Below are 24,429 nucleotides of genomic sequence, written 5' to 3'. Positions count from 1 at the left end.
GCCACAATTGAACACAAAACAAGAAGTGCATTTAAATGAAACCTTTGCTTTTTAAAATGAGATATTAGTTTTAATCATTAGTTTGTCTGCTCTCTTGTATAAATAGAAACACGTGTTAAAATATAATTGTGACACATACTAAAACGCAATCATGTCTATAAATGAGCAACAAGACTGAAACATGATAGAATAAAACAGTTTAAAGTAAATGTAGCTGTTTAGTTTTAACAAATAAGGCAAAATAAATATGTAAACAGTGCTGATTTTGTCACTGCAGTTCCGCTCTCCACCGAAAGGGGGCATTTTCCCAGGCAGGATATGATCCCGGCTCCGCGGTGTATGATGGGATGCCTCGGATCAGGTAAGCTCCTCCAGCCCCTCCGCCTCGTCAGGTTGAATATTACTGGGCAAATACCGGAGGTTAACCAACCTTACCTTCAGAATAAAAGCATGCTGTTGTATTAAGTTTTAAATTAAGCAATGTAGTAAAAGTTACATGTTTGATTTGAATAACTTAGCATTTCTTTTACAAATCTTGATTTAGCTTTATTTTTTGTTCTGATGTTGCTCTGAATAATTTCTCCCATCTTGTGTAAATCTTGGTGTCAGCAACAAATGCCACATAACCAACAACTATAGTTGTTGGTTGAAGCTTTGAACAATCTGAATGCGGAGCTGAAGCAATGTCCAAACGTTAAACGGTTCAGATCATGGTATAAAACGTGGATTATAAATTAAAATAATATTTAAAATATTATTATTGTTATTATTGCTATCAATGGTAGTAGCCGTTTTGCTTATACAATGTAAATCTAGACTTAGACAAACTTTATTGTCATTTTATATGCACAGAGTGCGTACAGAATGAAATTTTGTTTGCATACAGCTTGAGAATTTCAGTGAATTGCAGTAGATTTCAGAATAAAGTAACTTTGCAGGATAGTTTATATGTAATCATATATTATTTTTAAATATGTAAAGAATATTGCAAGCAAATGTATAACTGGGCTGCAGCACCCTACACTAAAAAGATCCTGGGTTCCACAGGGAAAACATATAAGCTCTTTAGGTCTTTCTGCAAAGAGTTTGCATGTTCTCCCTGTGGATGTGTGGATTCTCTCCGGGTACTCCGGGTCCCTCCTACAGTCCAAAAACATGGCTGTTGGGTTAAAGCTATGGTTAGTAATCCTGTTCAGAAATGTCCTTCCATCCTTAAAGTAATGAATGTGCTATGTACTCAGAAAAGGGAGTTTAAAAATGATCTCTATGGGAGCTGCAGGCCTGTAAAAACTCTAACCAATCCATACTCTTCGCACCGAAGATCAGAGATTCTGTCAGAGTTTTGTTCCTGCTCTCACCCTCCTCTGTCCCTCAGGTCGGGGTAACACCTTATCAGTGACGTGCGGTAGGGTTCATAGTTGGTGAGTCATTGACGTCATCAGAGTCAGATTTACAAATATATACATTCTACAGAGTAGACTCGTGCAAAGTGTTGAAGGAGACTGATTGAGTCAAATAAATTTGTCAAGAGACAGGAAAAAATATGAATTCTTTGATGAAAAAAAGAATAAATTATTTGTCATTTGATTGGTAACAGTTTGAGTTGTGATGGACTTCTACATTTGTAACACATTCAAAAACTACAACCCACCTTACACACATTTCATTACAACAACAAAACATGAGTAATTATCGCTGTCTTACCTCTTGTTATAATTTAAGTCCATGCGGCGCTCTTTCTGCACAAAAACATCGGTCATTTTCTGGTAAAAGTTCTCTTTATCTTTCTTCAGTATTAAAAGTCTCTCAGTCTCAATGGAGATCACTGCCAGGGAGGAAAGCCTTCCTTCATCAGTCCCGTTCCGGCTGTACGTTTTGAGTCTTATTAGTGCTTTACTTGATTAGCATATTGCTAATAAAACATCCATAACTTGCTGTCACTTTACAGTTTTGGGATGACGCGTTCTTGCGACTTTCAGCCATGTTCAAAGTCTACGAGGAGAGCAGCGTAGGGTCATATCTTGACCCTTTGTTTTTATTATTCTGGTTCTTTTTAAAGCAATCTTTACACGTTTGAACTTACCCTTTAAAACAAACTCAATGAAAATAAATAAATAAAACAAATCGATTGTGCCGGGACTTTTATTTTGAAGTTCCAAAGCGGAAGTGTCGGCAGTGTCGGCACTGGTTTGATGTTATTTGATAGCGGGAGGAGCTGACAGCCGGAGAAGCGACAGGTGAATGATTTACAACCTGCAGTTTTTTTTTTTACCTGTCCAACGCTCAATTACCTTAATGAACCCGGAAGTGAGCCGGTTCTGCTGTTTCTGACAGCTCTGGGGTTCCGACAACAAGCAGCACACTTTGTTTCTTATAGAGTGGATAAAAGGACGGGATCGCCACGGAGGAGGCTGGTTTAGCAGGTATGCTATAAATAACTTTTCTCCTGGAGCGTTTTTCACCACAGGTGTGTTTATTATCTTTGGGTTTGTGTTGATTGCAGCGCAGCATTATCTGCTGGCAGCCTTTCTGAAAGTGTCACACGGAGGTTGTGTTTTTGCTCAAATCCGAGACATTTAATAATAATTAAAAAAAAGCCAAACATGTCTGGTGGCGTGACGCAGTTTCTATGATGTCAGCTTGTTGGCGCAAATCTTCATAAATTCGCTTTATTCCTTATGTATGTGAGCCGGGGCCCGCTGTAAACAAACCCAGGCTGTTGGGTCCCTGCAGGCTTTCTGGCCCCAGGATGCAGAGTCTGCATGGTTTTAAGCAACCCTTACTTATCTGAGCTCACTGTTGTTACAACAAGGAGGTGGTTTCTGGGAGTAATTTATATTTATGCTCCTCTGTTCCTGTCTGGGTCAGCTTCACCATTATAGAGCCGCTTTCTGCCCTCCAGCTAAATCTGTTTAAAGCAGCAAGTTTTACATGAATTACACATTTTTTAAAATTAACGTATTTTCTGTAAGGAGGTTGTTGTCGGGTTTAAAGAACCACCCATTTTTATTTCGGTTTTTTTGTAGGTTTTAAAATGACAAACATTTTGTGAAAGGAGGATGGATGTTTTATTCTGCTGATGTTTGTGGAAAATGATAATAGAAACAGTTGCCAGCATAATGACGAGAATAATAGATCTTAGGGCTGGACAATATGGCCAAAACTTATATCACGATATGTGTTTCTTAATTTTGGTCAATACGATATAATTACAATATCACTATAAACAAAATAAACCCCTCAGAAATACTCCAAACAATGGGAGTCACAACAGATGCCTGTACAGACTGCCATGTTTATCAAACTCGTCCAATATAAAATTTTAGAAATATTTGCTTTAAAAAATATACTGTAATGTATATTGAAATATTGGAAATGTCATATCACCTTTTTGTTGAATAAAATAGTATTGCAATATATATTGATATTGAATTATCGTCCACCCATAATGGATCTAAAGAAATACTACTTGGTATTCTGAGCGTCGTCTTGTTGTGGAAATTAAACACAATTATTTCATGAGACAGTTGGAAAAACTGCTAAAACTTTCATTTGTTATTACAACTCCAGTCCTAAGGAAATCGAGACATTGTGTGAAGTGGAAATAAAAACAGTGTTGGTTTTCATGCTTGCTGCTTAAGTGTAGAGATTTCTCTGGAATCTTTGAATCTTTTGATGATATTATTGACTGTAGGTGACTCTAAGCCCCAGTGGGTCGAGGCGGATGAGCGTTCACACTGAGCCTGGTTCTGGTTCTGCTGGAGGTTCTCCTCCCTGTTAAAGGGGAGTTTTCCTCTCCACTGTCGCTTCATGCATGCTCAGTATGAGGGTTTGTTGCAAAGCCATCAACGATGCAGACGACTGTCCACTGTGGCTCTACGCTCTTTCAGGAGGAGTGAATGCTGCTTGAAGAGACTTTGATGCAACCTGCTGGGTTCCCATATATAGGACGTTTTTGACCAATCTGTATAATATGATTGAATTTGTCTTTGTAAAGTGCCTTGAGATGACATGTCATGAATTGGCGCTATATAAATAGAATTGAATTAAAAATCACTAGATTCTTTACAATGGCACGTTGAGAAACTTTGTTCCTAAACTGTTGGACTATTTGCCCATGCAGTTGATCACAAAGAAGTGAACCACGCCCCATCCTCACTTGTGAACGACTTTCAGGGATGCTCCTTTTTATACCGGATCATGATTGAGGCCTGGCGATAATTCAGTAACAATATATATCAATGGATAGACGTGTGGTGCTATAGAAAAAAAAGGGTCAGGAAAAAGTTTAACAGTTTTCATTTCTTTTCCACTCTAGCCTATCGGGTAGTTTAATACTACAATCATCACATCCTCCCAGCCAATCACAAACAGACCCAGGAGCCTTCGTCAGAAAGCTCTGCCCCCTTCATAAAGTTCAGAGAGCACGCGTTTTTTTTTTTTTTATTTAAAAACTTGCAGGTTGCTGGTTGAATCAATGGTTGAATTTGAATTCAGTATTTGTGTGATTATCAAAAAATAGGTCGTTAAGCAACAGCATAAAATGGCCATTTTTTTATAATTATCAAATGATTTCTATTTTATTGATATTCTTTTTTTTTTTTTTCATGACGCGTGCCTGTTTCCAGTTAAACATTCAATATCATGCTTTTTTTTAAGCACCCAAATTCAACTGTAGGCATATATATATGATGAAATATTGCTTTTGGCACTACGGAGAATAATTTTTTTATGAAATATTAGTTGTTTTCTGGCGCTATTTATCCAACGTGGAAAAAAGTCGTTTGCCTTCACTGCAATACCGCCCTTGATCCGCTGCAACATGGTGTCATAAAAAGATCAGCTGCTATCGCTGTGCAGATTAGGTGCTAAAAGAGACTCTTTGCGACCTGCCTTCACATCACCGCTCACTGATCGGAGAAAGTGGCAGGTTGTTTACTGGGCAGGGGCGGCGAGGTCAAGGCGAATAATCATGAGGATTAGACATGCATGGATCAAGCAAAATATCACTTTTGGTATAATTTTGATAAAGGAATTGTATCATAGCATGGCTAAAAGCTCAGAAAAAGTTGATTTTTGGGTGTTAAAGACGCTTTAAACTGTTCACCTCCGGGATTATGATCCAAACAGGTGTTTTTGGAGCGTTCCTCAACTTTCCCAGTGTTCTGTTGGCCCTATCTCAGCTTTTTATAAAACATAGAGGCGCACCGCCAAGGCAAAATAAAATCCGCCACACCTTTAGAATTATTTTTTTTCCATATATATAACATAAAAATAAATAATCAGAGTTTGAAATTTTTGTAAATATCATGAAATAACATGTACTTTATTTTGAAAACCAACACCGCCTACTCCTTCCTGTCTGGCTGCTAAACTGGCTAGTGGCTACAGCACTGCTCTCAGGATGAAAGGAAAACTAGAGACAAAAGTGAACTGTTGCCCATTTAGCATCTTTGTTGCTACATTTAACAACTTTTCTTTCAAAAAGCAACAAGCAACTTTCAGTGACTTTTTTTGTCGTAATGGCGATTTTACCAAAAGCGGCAGTCGTTCAGGAGTCACTGGCAGCGAGAGCTGCTTTGAGAGTTCCTACTTCCCTCAGCGCTGTCTCACAGGTACACCACAGCTGCTGCCGCCTTGTCACCTTTTGCTTTTGTTTACTTTTTTTCACAGTAGTCTTTTTTTATTTATTTTTTTGTCTCTGAAACTGTTGCACTAAAGTAATTCCCTGAATTTGATTCACATGCAGCTTCCATCACTTATTTACCTCGTTCACATTGTGCGCCTATGATAGCTGTCTTTTTGGTGCAGCTTGTTTTATGTTGTGTGGATTCAGGCAGTGTATTAAAATTAAGAAATCATTCTACAAATGTAATTTTTAGTTCCAAACACATGTAATCACTACTAAATGATTATTTAGTAGTGATTACATGTGTAAATTACTTTTTTTGTTTTGTAAAAAGCTCTACTACAGTCTGGGTCCCAAATGTATGACAAAATATGCAAATTAGATGATGACGTCCAAAGAAACACCACCATGGTTTTAAAAAAACTCGTGGAGGAAACCCTGTGTAGTGATAAAGGTTTTGGCCATATCATCCAGCCCTAGCTTGTATATTTGTATTGAAAACATTAGTTGGTCCATTGAGGCCCTTGTGGCTCCGGAGCCGCAGGTTTCACACCCCTGGATTTAGATGTTTGTTTCAGGGATAAAACTGTCTTGTTCCTCCCTTTATCTGGGACTCCAGGTCTGGAGGTCCTGCTTGTTCTAGATGTGTCTCTGGTTGAGCCGTGTGACTTGGACTTAAAATTTTATCACAATGTTTTTGTTATTTATTGTGATAACAGTGGCAATAAAAAGTGTTTAATTCATTGTTTAGATATGGATGTGTGATTTGACCCAACATTTTTACTGTTCTTAGAAAAGCAAACTTATGGCAGAAGGAGCCAAACTGTGTGGCATATTAGAGAATGTGCTGCATGGGTTTTATGTTTTTGCTCATTTAACGTCTCGCTTTGCTCATTCCTCATCCTTTCTGGTTCTTCACTGTGTGATACCGGTGGCTTCATGTTCCTTTCCACTTGCTTTTTGTCTTTTATGATTGATTTGTTGCTCTGTGGTGGTCCGCTTTAGGACTATTGTTGCACCTCCTCTGTAATCACTGCGGGTGTCCACCATCGTGTTGTATCACAGCGAGTATCCATAAAAGTACAGTTGAAGACTGAATTATCTGTTATGAGGTCATTTAAACCTCTTATTAGTTTCGTTTTTTTTGTATTAGGAACTTTTTATGTGACTTTTAACCAGGAAATTGGATTAATATTGTTTATTTTTTTGTTTTGTCCCCTTGTTTATTTTTGCAATTAAAAAAAAGGAAATTAATTAACATTCATAAGGCTTTATTGCCTTCAGTCAGATCTTTCTTGACGTGCAACTAGAAATGATCTTGGTCAGACGGATGATTTAGTTTTTTTCCTCGTTCTGGAATATTTTACCAGTTTCAGGTTTCTTTTCTCTCAAAGGTTTAAGGAGGTCAGCTGGACCTCCTATAGGACAAAAAGCTGATATTACCACCTGCAATTTGTTTAATTCTCAGTCCGATTTATTGGGTTTACTTTGGTTTGTCTGTGTAGGGGGTGGATATAGTTATTATTAATCAACAAATAAATTGAGCTCAATGAGTAATTAATAGGAAGCTAATGATAGGCATTTAATATCGCACCTTACATCCTAAACTAACTTTTTATTTAAGTGAATACACCCAAAATTCATCTAACATATAACTAAGGCTACAAAATGCATTTTTTTCCCTTTTATCAACAGTAACTAAAATATCCCAATTTGCCTAAACCCATTCAGTTCATAACCTCATAAGGAAAACTATATTTTGAATCCATTCAGGTGGAGGAGGAAGCATTTTGGGTGTTATTTGTATGCATCGTAAAGCAGAAGTTGGTTTTAGTTCCTATCAGCTGTGAAGCGTCTTGTTTTCATTGTCTGCAGCTAAGTGTAACCTAATATTTCCCCTCTTTGTTAAATTTCAGCGACTGATCCCCAGGAGGACGCCTTCCTCTCTTATAACGCCCCGCCTGCTCCGCTCTCTGCTGTTCTCGGGTCAGCCGCAGGTAGAGCAGCGACGCCGAAGCAGGAAGCATGCAGTCGGCGGAGGAGATCATGTGCAGCACTCAGCAGGTGATCGCGGGCCTGGAAGCCCTGAGAGGGGAGAACCGCAGTCTGCTGGAGAACCTGCAGGGGGCGACGGAGAGCCGGCCGGCGTCCGATGGCGGCGTGGAGCAGGAGAAGAGCAGCATCATCCGACAGTCGCTGGAGAGGATCGAGCTGGGGCTGAGCGAGGCGCAAGTACGTCGAGCCTGAAACACAAGCAGCTGCTTCCTTTAGTTTAGCAGTCAAATAAAAATAAAAACTGACTTGTTTAAAAAAAAAAAAAAGGTATTATTTAGTGTTGCACCGATATGAAAATTTGGTCCGATATCGATATTAATGTTGCGGCTGAGTTTTTGAATGTCGGTCATACATTTAGACTCATGCACTGGTTTTCATAGGGATTCTTTCGACGGCGTGAAAAACAAACGCACTGCTGAAATTGTATATCTGCTTCATTTAAAAAAATAAAAATAAATAAATAACACAATCATGGCTGCGATGCATCACTGTGGAATGACAGAACAAAAACCGCATGAACAACCCCCTCCACTCCCCCTCTTGAAACACAGGCACAAAGGTCAACTAGATGGAAATAAACATTGGTTAATATCGGCCCAGTTTTAATTATCGGTCCGATACCGATATGTTAAAATATGACTAACATCGGCCGATACGATATTAATGCCGATATATCGTGCATCCATAGTATTATTGGACCATGTTGTGGTCTTTAATGAATCGCTTCTGACTTGCATGGTTCCTTTAAATCGCCGGTTGTCATTTTTTTGAAGATATTTTAGACAATTTTCAGTTAAAATAACAACCTGCAATCAACATAAACTGTTTGATTAGAGGTTTGGAGTGATGCTATGATGTCTGCAGACTCTGGGCTGGATGCTGTTGGCTGTATGACTTCAATTCAATAAAATGTTATTTATATAGTGCAAATTCATGACACATCTCATCTCAAGGGTCTTTCCAAAGTCAGATTCCATCAGATCCTCCAGGTTGGTCAGAAAGTTTCCTCTCTAAGGAAACCCAGCAGGTTGCATCAAGTCTCTCCAAGCAGCATTCACTCCTCCTGAAAGAGCGTAGAGCCACAGTGGACAGTCGTCTGCATTGTTGATGGCTTTGCAGCAATCCCTCATACTGAGCATGCATGAAGCGACAGTGGAGAGGAAAACTCCCCTTTAACAGGGAGGAGAACCTCCAGCAGAACTAGAACCAGGCTCAGTGTGAACGCTCATCTGCCTCCACCCACTGGGGCTTAGAGAAGACAGAGCAGAGACACAGAAAGCACAGAAGCTCACATTGACCCAGGAGTACTTTCTATGTTAGATGGTAATAGTGGATGATCTGCCTCCCCTGGATGATGTCACAGCTAACAGAACGCCAGACCAGGTGTACCTTCTATGACGAGAAAAATGACAGAGAACAAAAAGGTGAAAGTTGAAATAACAAAAACCAATGCAAACTGGAGAGCAGTAGGAGAACTCAGCAGAGAGAGAAAAATAGACCCTGATGTCCTCCAGCAGCCTAAGCCTATAGCAGCATAACTACAGAGGTAGCTCAGGGTAACATGAGCCACTCTGACTATAAGCTTTGTCAAAAGTGAAAGTTTTAAGATTAGTCTTAAAAGTAGACGGGGTGTCTGCCTCACGGACCAAAACTGGGAGTTGGTTCCACAGGAGAGGAGCCTGATAGCTAAAGGATCTGCCTCCCATTCTACTTTTAGAGACTCTAGGAACCACCAGCAGACCTGCAGTCTGAGAGCGAAGTGCTCTGTTAGGAACATACGGGGTAATCAGAGCTCTGATATATGATGGAGCTTGATTATTAAGGGCTTTATACGTTAGAAGATAAGTCAGCTTATTGGGCTTCCAGTTCCAGTTATTCCATCAGGAGTGGATTTAAAATGGTTCTCCTTATACCTCTCTGTTTTTATGAGTCAGTTTCTGTCTGAACTAACACAGCTTACCCGTGGGATACCTCAGGGTTCTGTTCTTGGCCCAGTTTATGTATTTGCTCATAAGATTATATAAGACTTTGTTCATCTAACCAAGTGGGAAACTGAATTGTCACAGCAGTAGGCTGTAAAAAGGTGTACATCTAGGAAGATAATTTAAGAAACTTATTTTAAAGAGGCAAATAGTGCAAGCAAAAAAAAGCTATCTAAAATAAATTTACTACAAATATAAACACAATTTAACATAGAAGAGATATAAATGAGTTAAAAAAAAACAGTTTTAAGCGTCTTTGCAAAATTTCTGAAGTGAAAGTTTGTGTCCAAAGTTGAATTGAAGATTATTTTTTATGCTTTTCTTAAATTAACAGCCACATGTCTAGACTATTCTAATAGCCTTTTCCCCTCTCTACATAAGAGCTTGGATCCATTTAAGTTGTCCAGAACTCTAAAAAGGCTTTAAACTGGAACACAGAAATTGGTTGAGATCATTCCTGCCTCACTGGTTACCAGTAAATTTAGAGTAAAGGTTTAAATCCAAATCTTTAGACCCTCGGATGCCTAAAGCGCCTCATTCCAAGTCACCGGGCCGGATGTTACTTCAGTTCCTCGACCTGTAGAGAAACTTACTTTTCTCCATTCACATCCAGACGCTGTTGGCGCTGTTTAAAAAGCAGTCATGAGTTTGGTTTTAAACACACTTTTAGCTGGACATTAATCTTATTGCTGTTATTATTGTTGATTCTATTTTTAAACCTGTAATTATATGTAGCTCGTCTGTATTTCATGTATTCTTTCCCAGTGAAGCACTTTGAGCTTCCACATCTATGAAAGGTGCTATAAAAGTAACATTTTACTACATTTACTTTCGTAAAAATTACATTTTCCACAGTTGCAGACTCTGCCGTGGCTTCCTAGTTTATAAAGGCCGCGTATCCTTTATTATTTGTGCAGGTGATGATGGCTCTGTCCGCTCATCTCGGTTCGCTGGAGGCAGAGAAGCAGAAGCTGCGAGCTCAAGTAGGATTCAGCAGGAACACCTGCCTATAATTAAGAGAAGAACTTTTTATCTCATTTTTTTTTCCATCGCAACACTCGTTCACTTGTTTATTTTCTTTCCCTAATTGTCGATTGTTCCTGCTCTCCCCTTTTCTAATTTAGTTTTTTTGTCTCCTGTTCCTCCTCTAACAACTTCCTCCTGCGGTTGGTCCGTCCGGTCAGGTGCGGCGCCTCGTCCAGGAGAACCAGTGGCTGAGGGACGAGCTGGCCGGCGCTCAGCAGCGGCTGCAGGACAAGGAGCAGGAGGTGGTCACCCTGGAGGAGCAGAACAAGCACCTGCAGTTCATGTCCTCCATACGCAAATACGACCAGGACGAGCCTCCCCTGGTGAGGACAGACAGCCTGCAAGCTGCTCACGGACCAGTGTGTGAATGTTACCGCAGGAAGTTGATTTATGCAGGACCTGCTGGACCCAAAATGCTGCACAAGCAAAAACGCTAGATAAAGATAAATACAACACTAAAACAGAACGCAACGATTTGCAAATACTTTTCATCCTATTATCCGTTCAAGTGATTTTCAATTAAATTTTATTTATATAGCGCCAGTTCATGACACATATCATCTCAAGGCTCTTTATAAAGTCAGACTCCATCAGATCCTCCAGGTTGGTCAGAAAGTTTCCTCTCTAAGGAAACCCAGCAGGTTGCATCAAGTCTCTCCAAGCAGCATTCACTCCTCCTGAAAGAGCGTAGAGCCACAGTGGACAGTCGTCTGCATTGTTGATGGCTTTGCAGCAATCCCTCATACTGAGCATGCATGAAGCGACAGTGGAGAGGAAAACTCCCCTTTAACAGGGAGGAAAACCTCCAGCGGAACCAGAACCAGGCTCAGTGTGAACGCTCATCTGCCTCCACCCACTGGGGCTTAGAGATGATGATCACAAAGATGAGATTTCAAGTTCAAACTGACAAACTTTGTTTTTGTTCTGCAAATATTGACTCCCAGGTGAACACGTTACCTGGGAACAGGCGCGTGTCGTGATTGGGTATGAAAGGAGCAACGTTTTTGGATCTGGATAAAGTAGAAGAAAAACATTCTTTTGGACTGGTGAGACGGGGGCAGCTGTGAAGCACGGAGGTGGAGGGCTGATGGTTTATGCTCGTTTTGCAGCATTGGGAATCTTTGTAGAGTCCGATCTGAAGGTGGGTCCAGTCGGGCTCATTGGTGGGACAATGATCCCAAACACAGCTGCAGATCCACAACAGAACGATTGAATCAGAGCCGCACCCTCTGTTTTATTTCCCCTTTTCAACGGCTGGACCTCCGCCTGACTGAAATCCCGAGGGCGGGACCAGAACTGTGTTTCTCGTCCCTGGTCCCGTGGAGCCATTGTCCTGCACGGTTTAGGACCTCCCTTACACAAATACCAGACATCTGAGCCCTAGATGGTGTCGAGAGGAGCTAATGCAGTCACCTGGACCAGGTGTGCTGCAGCAGAGACACGGTCATGTGATTGGCTGATTATAAAACAAAAACTCAGTTATTGGTGCTGCTGGTTCATGGGGTGTACTTATTGTTCCACATGCAGCTTTTCTGACTTTAAATCTGTCTTTGTTTCATTATGAAAGCTTGAAATCTGGCTAAATTTGTCGAATTAAACAACCTGTTCTGATGCATAAAACCTGAGAATAGAAAGAGGGTGTGCTTTCTTTTTGCACCAGGAGCTGTTTTTAAATGCATGTCGTTCTTCTTTCAGGAGGAGAAGCGGACCTCCAGCAAAGAGTCTCTGGATGATCTGTTTCCTGCAGAGGATGAGGAGCCGTCTCAGAGTAAGATTCTGCTGAGATTACAGGCTATTTCTGATGCTACTTTTGGGTAAATTCAGATTGTGTCCTTCTCGCTCTATAGAAAATATCCAGACTACAGAAAATCAATCAATCAATCAATCAATCAATCAATTTTATTAGTCAACTGCAATTTGCATTACAATCGAAAATTCAGTTCCAGTACAACCGTCCATCACATACACTTGTCAATCATTCCCCCAACATTTTGGGGGAATGATTGACTGAGGCCTTGCATTGCCAGGAACGCCAACATGTTTTCTTAAATTTAGAAGATGCATGTGTCAGCCAGTAATATAAGGAACTTAGTTATTTTAGTGTAGGTGGTATAAAATGTAAAAAAAAAAGAAAGAAAGCAAACTGCATAAGAAGATGTAGCATTAATATCAGTTTTAATCAACATTAGATTCACTCTTCTCCTGAGCATGCATGAAGCGACAGTGGAGAGGAAAACTCCCCTTTAACAGGGAGGAGAACCTCCAGCAGAACCAGAACCAGGCTCAGTGTGAACGCTCATCTGCCTCCACCCACTGGGGCTTAGAGAAAACAGAGCAGAGACACAGAAAGCACAGAAGCTCACATTGACCCAGGAGTACTTTCTATGTTAGATGGTAATAGAGAATGATCTGTCTTCCCTGGATGATGTCACAGCTAACAGAACGCCAGACCAGGTGTACCTTCTATGAAGAGAATAATGACAGAGAACAAAAAGTCAAAAGTTTAAATAACAACAAACAATGCAGATTGGAGAGCAGTAGGAGAACTCAGCAGAGTGAGAGAAATAGACCCTGATGTCCTCCAGTAGCCTAAGCCTATAGCAGCATAACTACAGAGATAGCTCAGAGTAACATGAGCCACTCTAACTATAAGCTTTGTCAGAAAGGAAAGTTTTTAGATTAGTCTTAAAAGTAGACGGGGTGTCTGCCTCATGGACCAAAACTGGGAGTTGGTTCCACAGGAGAGAAGCCTGATAGCTAAAGGATCTGCCTCCCATTCTACTTTTAGAGACTCTAGGAACCACCAGCAGACCTGCAGTCTGAGAGCGAAGTGCTCTGTTAGGAACATACAGGGTAATCAGAGCTCTGATATATGATGGAGTTTGATTATTAAGGGCTTTATACGTTAGAAGAAGAATTTTAAATTCTATTCTTGATTTAACAGGAAGCTAATGAAGGGAAGCTAAAATTGGAGAAATATGATCCCGCTTGTTGATTTTCATCAGAACTCTTGCTGCAGCATTTTGGATCGAATCTGAGGGATTTCTTGTTCCGGGGTTTCTTTAGAATAAAAAGCAACAATTTTATGTCACAGTTTGCTTATTAATCTTTAGTCTTTTAGTGTAAACGATAGAAAAGTGAAACCGTGAAGTAGTTAGGAACGAAGGGAGTCGGGAAAATTTCTCTGTTTGTAGTCCTTTAATCAAATGGTCCAAATCTGCAGGAAATTATTTCCCAGAGCAGGAAGCTTGTTGAACGTTTCGTTCAGTTTCAAGTAGAAACCACAAAAACATGACTAAACTAGGTTCCCCTCGTCGTCTCCAGTGTCCCAGCCTCACCACAGCAGCGCGGCGGCCGCAGCGCAGCAGGGCGGCTACGAGATCCCCGCCCGCCTTCGAACGCTCCACAACCTGGTCATCCAGTACGCGTCTCAGGGACGCTACGAGGTCGCCGTGCCGCTCTGCAAACAGGTGAGAACGGGGCTCCTGTCCCCTGCAGAAGACGCTTCAAACACGTTCAAAACCTGAGGGTCGTGTCCCAACAGGCTCTGGAAGACCTGGAGAAGTCCTCGGGCCACACCCACCCGGATGTAGCCACCATGCTCAACATCCTGGCTCTGGTGTACAGGTGAGGCTAAAGGTGACCATCCTTACTGAAAATAGGAAGTCAGGGGACCAAGTCCATTTTAATTAACATTACATAAAAAAAGAGAAAGTAGAAAAAAGCACAATATTATGGCTCAGTTTGGTTTAAATGTTTAACGTAACGATTTCAGCGCTTTTAAAGACTGACTTTATTTCTTTTTTCTTTTTTTGGTTTTAATTGCAGGGATCAGAACAAATACAAGGAGGCAGCGAACCTGCTGAACGACGCGCTGGAGATCAGGGAGAAAACGCTCGGCATGGACCACCCAGCTGTAAGAAATTATCCTTGAATGAAACGTTTAAACGTTCTGAACCGTTGATCTCCATTTATTTATTCTGTCACTATTCCTCTTACCGTATTTTTTGGACTATAAGGCGCACTAAATATAGATAGTAATATCTCTCCGCACGGACACGGTACGCCCGAGTATGTGTGGGCATTTACATGAATGCACTTCTATTTTGGACATTACAGTCAGGCAGTCTTGTAGACAGCTCAGGGGTCCTATCAGGTAGCGACACAGAGTACCGTAATGCTCCTAATATCCATTAAGTTGAACTGCTTTGTTGCTAACAAAGTCATATTTACACATTTTAACAGATTTTTGAGCACATTGTACCACATAAAATCTGTCAGTAAGCACAATGGTGATCATATATAAGGGGCACCGTCAATTTTTGAGAAGATTTAAGGATTTTTAAGTGCCCCTTTATAGTCCGAAAACACGGTAGTGTTTTGTTTTTTTTTTTTTAAAGCTCAAACGTTACCATCTATATTTAACATTGCACCTTTATACATCCCAATGAAATTTGTCCTTTGCATTTAATCCGTGCCATTGGGCGCAGTGGGCTTGGAGCATTCTGGGGCTCGGGGCGGCAGTCTGTGGGACTTGAACCGGGGATCTTGCAATCTTACCAGGAAGCGAGCGCCCTGATCTAACCACTAGGCCGCCACCCGCCACAGTTTATAACTCAAACACAGTGATATAAAGGTTGTTTTGTTTGTCGTCTTTGTGCGTTTGCAGGTGGCAGCGACGCTGAACAACCTGGCGGTGCTTTATGGCAAAAGAGGAAAATACAAAGAAGCAGAACCTTTGTGCAAACGAGCGCTTGAGATCAGAGAGAAAGTAAGACGAGCATCCTTCCATCGTCTGTGCTTATCGGTGCAGGTGTCCATCTCCAGCCATCATTGGGTGACAGGCCACCTGTCCATTACCTGGCCATGTCCACACACCTGAGAGCAGTTTAACGAGGCCAATTAACCCAGCAGTCATGATTTTGGACTGAAGAAGCCTGACAGGGAACCTGGAGGAACCCACGGATGCACAGAACGTGCAGACTCTTTGCAGAAAGACCTCAGGCTGGGATTTGAACCCAGGACCTTTTAGCTGCATGGCAGCAGTGCTACCACTGTGCAGCCAGTAAGACAAGGGGTTGGCACCCTGTTGACATGTGAAGAGCCATATCTCCTCTCAGTCCTACTTAATAAAATATGTTTTTTGGTTAAATCAATCACAATTTTTTTTTACTGTCATGTTTTAGAGCAAAGGTCAACATCAAGACTTTAGAACAAAAGAAATCAGGAACATTTGATATATAGAGAATGACAAAAACAACAACTATTCCTTGTCCCAATGTTGCCTTTCTGTTGTGGAAATTCTGTACAGATATCTGATAAAAACACTTTGAGAACACTGCATGTTCTTCCTGTGCATCCATGGCTCCCTGTCTGGCTTCTTCAGGCCTAAACCATGACTGTCGGGTTAATTGGTTGCACTAAATTGCCCTCAGGTGTGTCAGTAGCTATGTTTACAGGCACAAAATGTTATGATCGGATTAAAATGTATTTAGATGTACCGTCCATATGGGCACACAATCAATTAATCCAACCATAATGTGCGTTTTTATGCACCTGGCCTTATTCAGAATAGAACCACTCTGACATGCAGTTATCAAATTCCCTTAAAAAACACAGAAGAAGAAGAACTTCCATCTTTGCGAAACAACTAAAAATACTAAAGCAGTTTTATACGAGTTTGTTTGTCGTCTGAGCGCCCAGGCTGGACTTGCACGACGTTCTAATTACGGTTGAAACGTTACTGATTAAACAACAATTTTGATCTCTTATTTTTTTTAACAGGTTGTATTGGGAGCCCTGATAGTTTTGCTTCCCGACGTTTTTCCACCACTCACCAACGCAGAAATACTTACCATTGGAATAACTTAATCCTGACAGGCGTTTATATGCATGTTGAACAGATTAATAATCGTCATAAACCACCTCTCTCATTCGGATTATAATATCATTCAGCTTAATCCGATCAAGATATCCCGATTGGCTTGTTTACATGATGCTTTTTTTTTAATTCTGGCCCTTTATTCTGGTTACTTTTGTCCATGTGAACGTAGCTAGTGTGCACGCTTGTTAGTCCTGTGATGGAGTGGCCGCCTGTCCCGGGTGGAGGTGAGCACCAGCAGCCCCGCAGCATGATGACGCCACCGCCGTGCATGACATGTCGTAACAGACTGCTTCCTCTCACCATGAACTGATGGTTCTGCAGCTGTTCAGAAATGCCTCCAGAACACCAGATCCATAACTTACCTCCTCAGATCTCCTCGTGGACTTTCTCGTCGTTCTGATGAATCCTCTGGACTCCATTAACGTCTTTTTATGTCAACAGCACGGAGTTAATCCGGTGTGAAAATGGAGAAAATTCACAATTAATTCGAAACATGTCCTTGCTGATATGAATTTGTGACGGACCGAGCAGTAAGGACAGTCAGGCACAGGTGTATGTCCAAAAAAAACATGAAAAAAACAGGGTTCTTTTATTTAACCCAGAAAAGATAAAATGTAGCAAATACAAAAATGGATCCGGAAAACAAAAACCACTTAAAATAACTGGTAACAGAACAAAAATACACTGCAAAAACTGAACTAAAAATAAGTTACATTTTCTTAAAATAAGTGTATTTTGTCCTTGATTAAAGCAGATAAATAAGACTATTTGCCAGTGGAATAAGATTTTTCCACTTAAAATAGGAACAATTCATCTCCATCATCTTATTTCAAGTGCAGGATATCTAATTATCTTATTTTAGGGGTAAAGATACTCATTCCATTGGCAGATAATCTTATTTACTGGCTCAAATCGACTAACTTTAAGAACATTTTACTTGTTTTTAGATCCGTTTTACAGTGTAACCCAAACAAACTGACCTCTCTTAATGAAACAAAGGGGAACTTAAAATAGTGGCTGATCAGTCCACAAAAGAAACACATGAGGCTAAACCAAATGAAGCAAAAACCCCTGAGCCAAGGGACTGGAGCTACTGCAAAACTGTAAAACTCAAACAGAATATAAATTAAACAGTCGTTACAAAAACAGGGTAAACCAAAATGTGCACATTAATTTTCAAATACAGTGCAGTGGTGATAAATAAATGTCAAATAATGAATTGGCTCTGTAAATGAAACCCTAAATGAAATCTAAATTACATAAATGGTATTTGTTACCACGTCAGTGTGGCTGTAAATGCAGCGATCACAGAATGATTGTGATTATGTGTTTTATCGGCATTCACTGTAGGAGAAATTAAATTTCAAATAATAATATCTATGACAGGTGGATACAAACTTCATTAGACGTGTAGATTTCATTTGGAAGCTGTTAAACTCTTAAAAAAAAAAATATTTTTTTCCCTCTAAAATGCTTTTAAGTTGACATGTATGAACGTTCAGTTAAAACTCTAAGCTTCTATAACCCCATCAGGCGTCTCTCTGGCTTTAATGTCCTTCCTGGAGGAAATGATGGTTAATTTATTTGTCTGTGCCGCCGTCGCTCAGGTTCTGGGTACCGACCACCCCGACGTGGCCAAGCAGCTCAACAACCTGGCTCTGCTGTGTCAGAACCAGGGCAAGTACCAGGAAGTGGAGCAGTACTACGAGCGCGCTCTGCACATCTATCAGAGCAAACTGGGCCCAGACGACGCCAACGTGGCCAAGACCAAGAACAACCTGGTGAGACGGGCCGGGAACCCGTTTCCTGTCCACGCTGCAGTCTGTACCGCTGCTAATCCGGCGCAGCGACGTTCAGGAGCAGCGCTTACGTTGTTAAATTGCTGTTTTAATGGTTTTCATCTCTCTTCAGGCCTCGTGTTATCTGAAACAGGGGAAATACAGACAAGCGGAAGCTCTTTACAAAGAGATTCTGACCAGAGCTCATGAAAAAGAGTTTGGATCCGTGGAAGGTAAAGAAAGACCGTTGTTGCAGAGCTGAATACAAAATACTGTTAATTTAATGGAAATGTGTTAAAAAATATACGTTTTTGCAATGAAAACATTTGATTTTGGTCAAAAAGCTGCAGAGAAATCAGCTTTTTTTAAATTTTCTTTTAAGGTTTTATATCTAAACCTCATTTTTACTTATAGTTTTTCGAAATCCACTTTTTTTTTTCAACTAAGCTCATGGGTCGGTACACATGACTGACCCATGGGTTCGTTGTTTAACCTAAACTCGACTTTAGAGAGCGAGAAGAGTAAACCTTCTTTTTTGTTTTTTTATATTATAAAAAAAATGTGTGTGTGTGTATGTGTGTATATATATATATATATATATATATATATATATATATATATATATATATATATATATATATATATAAACAAAAGGAAGAGGAAATCTAAGCAAACAATATCTTCTGGATTGGGGGAAAAAACTGATAATTTAATATTTTATGCACATATGTTCGTCCTTTTTATCTCTAATGTTCCTCATAGAATGCACACTTACCACCAGTGTTGTAGGACTCGAGTCCGAGTCATTAGCTAAATTTAGAGACTCGTGACTTGACTTGGACTTGAGCACTGATGACTCGAACTTGGACTCGGACTCATACATTCAGATCATTCTGACTCGGAAATTGAGAAAAAGACTCAACTTTTTTTTATATCATTAGGCTATAATTTTAATATGTCATTAGAATATTATTTGGTGTATGATTTTAATATCTAAATTATTAGTGCAATGTGGTCGAGTGTGGATTTTTTTTTTTTTAGTTTAAAAACATGTAGGCTATGCTTACTTTAGTGCGGAACTTGGACTCGACTTGATCAATAGTGACTCGACTCGGACTTGAACACTGGAGACTCGAACCTGGACTCGGACTTGAGGCATAGTGACTTGACTACAACACTGCTTACCACTAATTCCATTTTATAAATTTTCAATAAATCATAAAGCTTGTTTATTTTAACTCAATCCCCAAAGTGAAAAACATTATATAGAATAACTGCGTGCAGATTAATGCATTAAAGCCTTTCTTTCTGTTTGTATGATTATTTTCCACTTACAGCTGATGAAAACACAGCATTAATTATTAAAAATAATATTAAAAATAATGACAGCATGTTTAATATCTGCTTGAAGGTCGCTATTTTCAAAAGGCACTTTTAATCTGCTAATCCAGCCTCATCAGTTCAGTTCAGCTCAGTTTTTATTTTTTGTATGTTTTATGTAACTAAACTATTATTTCTAAGGTGTTCTGCACTGCAAAAAACTGACCTAAAAATAAGTAAAATGTTCTTAAAATTTGTGTTTTTGTCCTAGATTTGAGCAGGTAAATAAGATTATCTGCCAATGGAATGAGTATTTTGACCCCTAAAATAAGATAATTAGACATCCTGCACTTGAAGTAAGATGATGGAGACGAATTGTTCCTATTTTAAGTGCAAAAATCGTATTCCATTGGCAGATAATCTTATTTACCCGCTCAAATCAAGGACACATCCACTCATTATACGAAAACTTTACTTATTTTTAGTTCCGTTTTTGCAGTGTGAAGTGATCTTTGTTTTACAGATTTATTTATTTTTAGTTTTTGGTAAAAGATCCCACTATTTATCGCGCTTTCTGTCCTCCCGTCTGGCGAGACGTCACAAATGGACAAGAGAAAAGTCTTTGAGAAACCCATAAGGGACTCGATTCAGGCGCTCAGGTCGTGTCGTCACAACCGTTGCCGCCTTTAGCTGGAATTACATTTGGACACGATGTCGGACTCCGGCCTCGGATCGTTAAGCAGATCGGGTTCCAAAAGGAGCGCTAGGTGCCGTAACTTGGGCTATGTTCACAAATGCAACCCACGTCTGTCTTTTTCATAGCGCCGTCAACGGCCTGATTCTGATCTTTTCACCCAAAAAGAAAAAAAAATGGGGGGAAAAAAAATCTGATTCGTGCCACTTCCATATGTGATAAATAAATCGGTAATCGGAAACTTATAGGACATTTTTCAAAGCGTCCGCAGTCTGAACGATCATCCGACAGACTTCTCTACAGCAGCGGCGGTCACGGATCCACAAACGACCGTGGCTAACAGCTCTGCTGTTGTCTTCTTACCTTTTGTACTTCTTCTTATGACGTTAGCTTAATATCGTCGGCTCGACGCCGTCATATTAACACAGATAATGAACAAAGCTTTATTGAATGCTTCTAGTTACATTCGTTCCTACTTCTACAAACAGTTGTGTGACGTCTACTGTCTCCTGCTGGGCATGCGTGTCTAGAACCGTTCTGATGGCGGTCGCATTAAAAATAATGATAAGAACGACCACGCAAAAAATAAATGAAGAAAAAAAACTGTATTCAGCAAAAAAAATCGGAAATTGAGCATCAATAACTGCTTTGTGAAGGTAGCCTTGGGACTGATATGTACCAGGCTAACCTCTCCACCTGAGCTCTGTTAACTGACAATAAAAAGAAGACAATTATCAATAAAATGCTAATATTTTTCATAATACAAGCTGAAATACAAGCTTTGTAGATTTTGACCCGCGGTGCACAAGCTTCGGACACCACTGCTCTACACCAACAAAGATATTAAAAATCTCTGTGAATTATTTCTTCTTCAGCTTCAGTAATAAGTGTAAAATGTAGTTTCTGATATTTGGTACATTGTAGTTTTATAATATATTTAAATCATTAAAGTTCTCGGCAGCACGGAGGTCAGTCACTGGGTTCTCCCTGTCTGTCCTGCAGGTGACGGCCGTCCTCGCTGGTCCGGCACCGAGGAAGGCGGCTCCGCCCCGGACGGCTTGAAGCGCAGCAGCTCCTTCACCAAACTCAGGGAGTCGATACGCCGCAGCAGCGAGAAACTGGTGCGCAAACTAAAAGGAGTCGGGATGGAGGAGATGACGCCGAGGAACGCTGGGTAAGGCCCAGAATAACTACAAACAACACGACTTCTCTGACTAGTTTTTATTTATTATTATTATTTCAAGGCAGCTACTGCTGGTAAACTGAACTTTATGGCCATTTCGCATCATTGTTTTGCACTGCCACCGTTGCTGAACTTTTATAATTGATTTAAAATTAAAATTACACAACTGAATGTTTACTGCATCTTTGCACCATTATCTTTGAACTATAAACATGGTTGAACATTCTTCTGCACACTTTTTTTAAAAACTGCTTTTCTCCTGCACTGTTACGTTCTTATCGCTGCTGCACTCTATATTGTAATGTTATTTTTATTTCAATTGCAATCTCATGACATTGTCGTAAGCTGTATGCAACGACATTTTGTTTAGTATGCACTTTGCACACAAAACAACCATTTTTCCCCATTTCAACAGCAATCTTTCGTTTCCCTTGCAGGATGAAGAGGGCAAACTCTCTAAATGTGCTGAACGTTGGAACCAGGGAAAATCTGGATGGCACTCAGGTGATTGTCTCAGTTTCTTTTGGGTTTTGAAGTCATGTTAAATAAAATAAAACTAAGTACACCCCAGATTTCAATAGCTTGTAACCTTCCACTGCAGAAATTTTGGCTCACTCGTCTGAACGTTATTTATTCGGTTCCACACCTTTAACACTGGAGCAGTTCATAGAAAAACCGTGCTTGATGTACGCCAAACATCTCTTCCTTTAGTCCAGTCTGTCCGGACGACGTTGTTTCTGAAATCTTGTGGTTCCATTATTCTCACACTGCAAAAACAAAACTAAAAATAAGTCGAATTTTCTTAAAATCAGTGTATTTGTCCTTGATTTGAGCAGGCAAATAAGATGATCTGCGAATGGAATCAGATTTTTGCACTTAAAATGGGAACAACTCATCTCCATCGTCTTATTTCAACTGCAGGATAACTAATTATCTTATTTTAGGGGTCAAAACACTCATTCCATTGGCAGATCATCTTATTTACCTGCTCAAATCAAGGACAAATACAGTAAGTTCAAGAAAATGTGAGTTATTTTTAGTTCCGTTTTTGCAGTGCAAGAGGAGATTTTCTCCTTCCAGCCTTCATGAACTTTAAAAAGTGTCTGAAAAGAAGCTCTTGGCTCTTTTTTTATTATTATTATTATGAGCATTGTAAGGGCACATTGTTTGGAAATTACCTTTGAACCCTTAATGGGCAGCCATAGCTGCTTCTTCTAAAGCCATTGCTGTCGTCTTCCCATCCTGGCATCGGGTAAACACACAACCGGACGCTCCCGAGCAGCAAACTCTTTAATCTCCTACTTTTCTAAAGCCATTGCTGTTGTCTTCCCTGCCTTATTATAATCAGCTGAGCACCTGGCTTCTAGTTACTGCATTAAATTAATAAAAGGTGAGGTCCTGACTGCATCAGAGGTAGCATCCTACCTGCAGTAGACGGCGTTTGTAGTGATCTCGTTTTATATTCAATTAAATTTTATTTATATTGCGCCAATTCATGAAACAGGTCATCTCAAGGCTCTTTCCAAAGTCAGCTTCCATCAGATCCTCCAGGTTGGTCAGAAAGTTTCCTCTCTAAGGAAACCCAGCAGGTTGCATCAAGTCTCTCCAAGCAGCATTCACTCCTCCTGAAAGAGCGTAGAGCCACAGTGGACAGTCGTCTGCATTGTTGATGGCTTTGCAGCAATCCCTCATACTGAGCATGCATGAAGCGACAGTGGAGAGGAACACTCCCCTTTAACGGGAAGGAGAACCTCCAGCAGAACCAGAACCAGGCTCAGTGTGAACGCTCATCTGCCTAGACCCACTGGGGCTTAGAGAAGACAGAGCAGAGACACAGAAAGCACAGAAGCTCACATTGACCCAGGAATCGGGGAGTGATTCAAGCTAACCGCTAACATCCGGACTCAATTAAAAGCAATTTAACTGTAGTGGATTAAACTGTCAACACAGTTCTCTGCTGAGCTGATGCTTCCTGCATCATTCAACTGATTCTGATTCAATTATCTGTTTGTTTATTTAAAAAAAGCTACAAAAGACATTACAATGGCTATTTGATATCAGTACACCTGCTGCCCTACAAGTGAGACACCAACTAGCATCTGAATGCATCTTATCATGTTAATGTCGGTGTTTTCTGCTCCTCAGTCAAGTCACCTGACCGACAGTCGAGGCCTGAGCTGCAGCACGCAGAGTCTGACCAGACGAGGCTCGCTCGGCGGGACCAGCTAACGCAGGAACGACGCACGGATGATTTAAATACAAGAAAAACTGAAGGGACGTTTTAAAAACTGGAGTGGGGGAAAGAAACATGACGAGGATTCCCCGCGATGAGCCTCCAAAGGAAAAAACTGAGACGGTTGTTGCAAAAAATCAGATTAGCAAGTTTTGATATGTCAATTTGTTCATTGGAAAATGACAAAAAATAACTTTATAACAACACTTTTTTGTCTCTGGGGTGCCCTAACACTGGACTAAGGCTGCTGTACCAGAAAGAGAAGTCTTTTATCCGTTTAAAGCTTCTACAAATCTTCCATAGCGAAGATTAGAGAAGATTAGGCTTTATTAGAGAAATGGAAAGGTTACTGGGAGTCCTGGGGGATGGATGAGACTGGAGGCTTTTCGGCTGAAGAACCGATATGAAGCTGTGCGCAGGGCAAGTTGATGTTACATCGCCATCGTTTTCCAGCGAGGCTCCCCCCAGAGGGCTAAAGTAAAAGTGCACTGTCGTAAAGATGCTCAGCTGTTCTGGTTTCTCCGTCAAGCCAGGCGCGGTTGTTTTGAGCTTAGCAGACAGGCGAACGCAACGAAAAGTCGAAAAAACGGCAGTACAAACAACGACTAACACAGTGAAAGTATGAATATCAGGGTGGCCGCAACA

At 40.5% G+C, this 24,429-nt stretch overlaps 1 protein-coding gene across 2 annotated transcripts; it reads left to right on the top strand.

Annotated features, from left to right (window-relative positions):
• The first annotated feature begins 277 nt into the window (after positions 1–277).
• klc3 (kinesin light chain 3) lies at positions 278–24,224 on the top strand. 2 transcript variants are annotated; one of them, XM_036149689.1, is made up of 14 exons: positions 278–361; positions 7,546–7,861; positions 10,584–10,649; positions 10,851–11,015; positions 12,388–12,460; positions 14,017–14,162; positions 14,237–14,319; positions 14,521–14,608; positions 15,362–15,463; positions 18,184–18,357; positions 18,488–18,587; positions 21,371–21,542; positions 21,989–22,055; positions 23,697–24,224. In XM_036149689.1, the coding sequence occupies exons 2-14, from the start codon at positions 7,655–7,657 to the stop codon at positions 23,778–23,780; spliced, it is 1,527 nt and encodes a 508-aa protein (XP_036005582.1). In that variant the 5' UTR covers positions 278–361; positions 7,546–7,654; the 3' UTR covers positions 23,781–24,224. The 2 variants fall into 2 exon arrangements, with proteins under 2 accessions (XP_036005582.1, XP_036005581.1); XM_036149688.1 differs by lacking the exon at positions 278–361 and adding an exon at positions 2,108–2,423.
• The last annotated feature ends 205 nt before the right edge of the window (positions 24,225–24,429 follow it).

The sequence above is a fragment of the Fundulus heteroclitus genome, chromosome 18 (genome assembly GCF_011125445.2).
Source record: "Fundulus heteroclitus isolate FHET01 chromosome 18, MU-UCD_Fhet_4.1, whole genome shotgun sequence".
NCBI classification, from domain to species: Eukaryota; Metazoa; Chordata; class Actinopteri; order Cyprinodontiformes; family Fundulidae; genus Fundulus; species Fundulus heteroclitus.
Note: the sequence above shows the minus strand (reverse complement) of the source record. Positions and strands in the feature narration are given on the sequence as shown.